The sequence below is a fragment of the Sorex araneus genome, chromosome 1, assembly GCF_027595985.1.
Source record: "Sorex araneus isolate mSorAra2 chromosome 1, mSorAra2.pri, whole genome shotgun sequence".
NCBI lineage: Eukaryota > Metazoa > Chordata > Mammalia > Eulipotyphla > Soricidae > Sorex > Sorex araneus.
In genome coordinates this window covers 149,151,013-149,157,012 of record NC_073302.1, presented here as the reverse complement: position 1 = coordinate 149,157,012, position 6,000 = coordinate 149,151,013, and the positions used below count along the sequence as shown (strand labels likewise).

At 46.4% G+C, this 6,000-nt stretch overlaps 1 protein-coding gene across 3 annotated transcripts in view; it reads right to left on the bottom strand.

Annotated features, from left to right (window-relative positions):
- Positions 1-1,648: 1,648 nt before the first annotated feature.
- Positions 1,649-6,000, bottom strand: part of LOC101537376 (general transcription factor IIH subunit 2) — a 30,539-nt gene continuing 26,187 nt past the window's right edge. For 2 of the 3 annotated variants that reach the window (XM_055140685.1, XM_055140691.1), the window contains exon 16: positions 1,649-5,415. In XM_055140685.1, coding sequence (XP_054996660.1) covers positions 5,296-5,415 — 120 coding nt within the window. In that variant the 3' untranslated portion in view covers positions 1,649-5,295. The remainder of the gene's footprint in view (positions 5,416-6,000) is intronic. The other variant, XM_055140696.1, reaches the window with a different exon arrangement.

Below are 6,000 nucleotides of genomic sequence, written 5' to 3'. Positions count from 1 at the left end.
CAAGGCCCTACCCGCTGTACTATCACTCCGGCCCCTTTTCTTCCCTTATAAGATATTCTTTCTTTGGCCAAAGAGATAGTACAAGGCTTAAATATAAAAATAACAGAAAACAAGAAAGAGCTATGGGACTGTTGAAATGAAGAATTACCATCCCCGGAGGCTGGAGAGATGGTACTAGGGGTAAGGCACTTGCCCTGCACACAGCTGACCTTGGTTTGGTCTCTGAAACCCCGAGACTCACCAGAAGTGATCCCTGAGCACACAGCCAGGAGTCTTAAGCCTTGGGTACCATTGAGTGTGCCTCCCCCCAAAAAAAGAAAAGGGGGACCGGAGCAATAGTTCAGCAGGTAGGGCGCTTGCTTTGTATGCGGCTGACCGGGGTTCAATTCCTGGCATCCCATATGGTTCCCCCAAGCCCAGGAGTAATTTCTGAGTGCAGAGCCAGGAGTAATTCCTGAGCATCACTGGGTGTGACTCAAAAAGAAAAAAAAATGAATTATTACCATTGGAGAGCTGGAAGATATAGTAGAGTCCCTGGATTCCTTAAGAATGGGGACAGGCCTTTTGGTTCATTTTTCTTTTGTGGTGTCTTGGGGATCAAACCCCAGGACCGCACATACTGAACATACAGGACCTACCACTGAGCTACATTTTTTTTCTGTTTGCCATATTTGGGGGCATGGAGTGATAGCACACTCCAGGTCCAGGGTAGGGCATTTGCCTTGTATGCGGCCAACCTGGGTTTGATTCTTCCATCCGTCTCAGAGAGCCGGCAAGCTACCGAGAGTATCCCGCCCACACGGCAGAGCCTGGCAAGCTACCTGTATCGTATTCAATATGCCAAAAACAGTAACAACAAGTCTCACAATGGAAACGTTACTGGTTGCCGCTCGAGCGAATCAACGAACAACAGGACGACAGTGCTACAGTGCAGTGCTACCATATTTAGGGAGAGGGCAGATGTCACTCCAGCACTGCTCAGGGTCTGAGGGTCATTCCTGGAGATATTCTGGTGGACTGTGCGGGCCTAATATTTCAAGCGCTCAGCAGGGAAGGCTGAAGGCCTCCAGGGCCACGCAGCGAAGTGCTAGGCAGGCAGGGAAAGGCCAGTTCTTGAGGAATTCTCTGCAGGTGCAAGCACTGGCTTCTCTAGAGTACCTGAAGCAGTCTGTTATTTGGGGGGGGTTGGGGGAGGATGGGGGTGTCACGCCAGGGGTGCCCCGGGCTGACTCCTAATTCTATGCTCAGGGATTCTTCCTGGCAGGGCTCAGAGAACCTCATGTGGTGTCGGTGATTGCACCCAGGTTAGACATGTACAAGGCAAGTGCCCTACCCAGTTGTCTCCCCGGTCCCTATCCAATTTTTTAAAATATTTTTGCTTTAGGGGTCACACCCAGCTATGCTCAGGGCTAACTCCTGGCTCTGGCTTAGGTATCTCTCCTGGTGGTGCTCAGGGGACTCATGCTGTGCCAGGGACTTAACTGGGGTCAGTCAAGTGCCTAAGTCCTGTGCTCTCCTGGGAATTTCCTGGGGACCAGGAGGGCTCCTGGTTGAGAAGCACTGATATAAAGTAACCTGAGTGATTCGAGTTTAGAGATTCTATTTCTACCTCTTTACCCAAGAAAAATAAGAGCAGGAACACAGAGTTAAAGGAAACACTCAGAAAGGATTTTATTTGTAACAATCCAAAGAACAGAGGCAACCTGGGAATAAACAGATAATACACAAAGTATCCATACAACTGCACAACAGAATGTCTGTATGCAGTAAAAAGATACAGACTATCAGAGACACCATGTGGATGAACCTCAAAGACAGCAAAGCTTTTTGTCTGTGGGATTCAATTCATCAGGGACAACAGCAACAGCAATCTACTGTGCTAGGACAAGCATCAGGGGCTCCTCTGCTAGACGTCCTGGGGAGTGTAGAATCAAAAGGCTGGCAGGCCTGACAGAAATGCTCCCTCTCTGCTAAGATGGTCGTAGCCTGGGTATACACTTTTGTCAAAAGGCACTGATCCGGTCACTTAAAATAGAAGCATTTTATAATACGTAAATCACAGCTCAACAAATTAGAGTTTGTGTGTGTCTATAGTGCCAGAGATGGACCCCAGGACCCCATGGTATGAGACGACACATGCTCCTGCATCTCTTGTCCAATAACTTTCTTTTTTTTTTTTTTCCTTAAGGTTCTACGTGCAGGGCAGGGAGATGATTAAGCAAGTAAAACACACACCTCGCATCTGTGAGGTCCTGGGGTCAATCTCCCACAACAAAGAAGAGGAAAAGAAAGAAATTCTGGGTACATATACAAAATATACTCATGTACAGGATTAGAGAAGGTGGAAAGAAAAACAAATATTTGATGCTTACAGAACCGTTGATCTAAAAGTAAAGCCATATCCCAGAAGCGTGGCAATGAACTATTTGCTTTCTCCAACTTCCCTTTTCTCCTGAGCCCTGGGGCCAGTGACCCTCCTGCTGGCCATCAGCTCCTGCATGACTGGCCTGCCACGAGTGACCGCTCTATCTCCATACATGGACAGGACCCCAGCAGGAGGATGTTACAAAATCTTACCAAATTCTTCTTTCACCAGTTCTTCTTTTTACCTGAATTCTGGGCAGCGGAGGCTCTGTGTCCCCCCCCCCCCCCCCCGCCGCACCATTCTGATATGTCAGGGTTTTGAGTATGACGTGAACTTGGATATGGGGAGGGCAGGGGTCACACATTGGCATTCAAATACAGAACTCACATGCTTCTCAGCTAATCACTTCTCATAGGTTTAAACCCAAATATACATCAAATATAAGTGAAAATTATAGTTAGATGGCAGACTGTTGAGCCAAATAAAAATGAGGTTAAAGTATACATATACATATATATATATATATACACACACATTCAAAAGAACCACAATCATTTTCATGAGTTTAGGTATAAAAAAGTTCTCAAATAAATCAAACAGCAGGACTCACTCATACTATCAGAAAGATCTCAAATGTTAGGTTTTGCATTACATTGTGGCTCTCCAAGAGAGAAATGAAAGGCAAGAACTACAGTCTTAGATGACCATTTCTGTTTCTACAGTCTTGAACAAAACAGGATTTTCTCTATAATAGTGAGAAAAAGAAATTCCTCCCTAAGTGTAACAAAAAATATTTACTTGGACTTCTTAAAAGCGTGCAACGGAAACCCAAAAGTTGGGCCAGAGTGAGCTCAGTGGACAGAGCACTGGCTTTGCATACTACATGGCCGGTTCAGTCCCTGGCACCTCGAGGTCCCTGAGCTCAGCCAGAAGCACCCCTTGAGCACACAGCATGAGTCATTCCCCCAGCACTGCTGGGTGTGGCCCCCCAGAAACAAGGCACCCAAAGAAACCCGAATGCACAGAGCCAGAGTAGCCCAAAGACATCAAAGGTGCATTTCTACTAGCACCAACTCAAGGGTGACCATGCAGAACCTTTCTCAGCGAGATGCCTGGGCTGAAGCACTGATACACACGGTTGCCAAAGTAGGGGAAGGCAGGCAGCGGTGACCCGGTTACCCAGAGGGCAAATGTTTCCAGGACCAGGGATGTGGTCCTGGTAAAGGTAGGCCAGGTGTGCACGAGCCCTGGGTTCGATCCCTGGCAATGCAATGGGGAGAACATATTTTAACCTAGTGAAGTATCTGGGTTCCTTAGCACCTAGATTGTTACAGGAGACAGACTTACCTTTCCTGCAGGCTGTGGGGGAATCTCGTAGCCTCATACCTGCTCTGTACTGGTGAGCCGCAGCACAGCCCTCGAGAGCAAAGGAGGGTGGCTGGATGCTGACACCCACTGGTCCTGTCCAACAGCCCTCCCAGGAAACTACAACCAGGTGTGGCCCTGGTCACCTTCTGAACTTGAGCATTTAAACTCAGAACCTCCAGAGACGGCTCAAGCAGTCGAAGCACATGCTCTGCGTGCCAGAAGCGTGGGCTCCAACTGGGCCCTGCTCGGTCCCCTAAGCACCACTGGGAGTGTCCCAGCACGGAGCTGGTGGTGCTCCCCTGAGCACTGCTGGGTGCAGACCCCCAAACTGAATACATAAAACAAACTGGGGGGGGGGGCAGAAAACCCACTGGTCATAGTTACAAATAATACTTTTATAATTAATATTCTAGTTGATTAGCCAATCTAGAAGGATTTGCTGGGATTTCGATATATAATTTCTTATGTATTACTTTACACCTTGCACTGAATTTACACCTTTTTCTTTTTGGTGATGGGGGGCAGCCTGGCTGAGCTCAGGAATCACGCCAGGCAGCGCTCAGGATACCATATGCAGTGCTAAGACGTGAACCACAGCCAAGGTGCAGTCTCCTGCTAGGCAAGGCCTTCACCTTTGTATTATCTCTCTGGTTCTAGACTTGATTTTATTTTTCAACTAAAAATAAATGTCTAAGATCTGAACTTACTTGATTTTACTTTTGTTTTTTGGACTACATCCAGGAGTGCTCAAGGTAACTCCTGGCTCTGCACTCAGTCACCACTTCCTAACAGTGCTCAGGGGACCCATATGGGATGCCAAAGATTAAACCTGAGTTCACCAATGAAAGGCAAGTGCCCTACTTGCTGTACTATTTCTCCGGCCCCCATTTTTTTTTATTAAATTTTTTTTTTGGTTTTTGGGTGACACCTCGCAGTGCCCAGGGTTTACTCCTGTCTCTGAGCTTAGGGGTCACTCCTGGTGGAGCTCAGGGGACATAATGGGTATTAGGGATCGGACCCAGGTCAAGGCAACTGTGTGCAAGGCAACTGCCCTGACTATTGGTACTATCACTCCTGCCCTTACCTGAATTTTAAAGCAACAAATTAATCATATCAACTTAATCTTTTATTCATTTATTTTGTTTTTGGGCCACATTCTGAGATACTCAGGGGTTACTTCTGGCTTGGTATTCAAGAATTACTCCTGGCAGGGGTAGGGAAACCATATGGGATGTGGGGATTGAATCTGGGCCAGCCGCATGCAATGTAAGTGCCCCACCCGCTGTACTATTGCTCCAGCCACTGATCACATCGATTTAATCATTATATGATAATTAAACACAATATGACTGGGAAGTGTTACTGAGTTCCCGGCATTTCTGGGAAGGACAGAACATTTTAAAATTCAATAATTTATTTCCTTAGCAAAAAGCTTCTTAAATCAGATTCTCCTTTCAAATTATTCTTCATTTTAATTGTAACGTCTCCTAAAGAAGCAGTTTATTTATAGTTCGCGCATTTTTTTTTTAACACACACACACAATGCGTCCGAGATGCTGTAATCAAATACCTGAGGATGTTGGAACCTTATGAATACATCCAGGGCAGCAATGGAGAGAATCATGAACAAAAATATCACAGTCTGCACAGAAAACATTCCGGCACACAGTACAGAGGTAGACCTAGAGGGAGAAGCAAAAGTAGTTCCTGAAAGTTAGACACAGCTTAGCTGGACTACCTAAGTTTGACCCCCAGCATCAATAAATCCCCCAAGCACCACCAGGAGTGATTTCTGAGTGCAGAGCCAGGAGCAAACACTGAGCATCACTGGATGTGTGCCCCCCCCACACACACACAAAAAGAAACATAGTAAGGAAATAACAAATGGTCAAAGGGATCAGAATTGGAGATTTTGTCTATAGAACTGAGCTTACATGGGCGGAGGGGCTGGGAGGGGTCCTAGGGACACTGATGGAGGTTGGCACTGGAATGTATCCAGTGGAAGTACAATTGGCAGTACTGTAAAGCTGGGTACCTCAATAAAATCCATTTAAGACAAGGGCCTAGAGTACTAGTACAGTGGCTAAGGCAATTGCCTTGTATGTGGCTGACCTAGTTTTGATCTCTGGTACCACATCCAGCCCCTCCAGGAGTGATCCCTGTGTGCAAAGCCAAGAGTCAGTCCTGTGCACAGCCAGGTATGGCTCAAAACCCAAAAATAAATTAATAGATAAATATAAAACAAAAAAAATCAGAAAACTGTAACA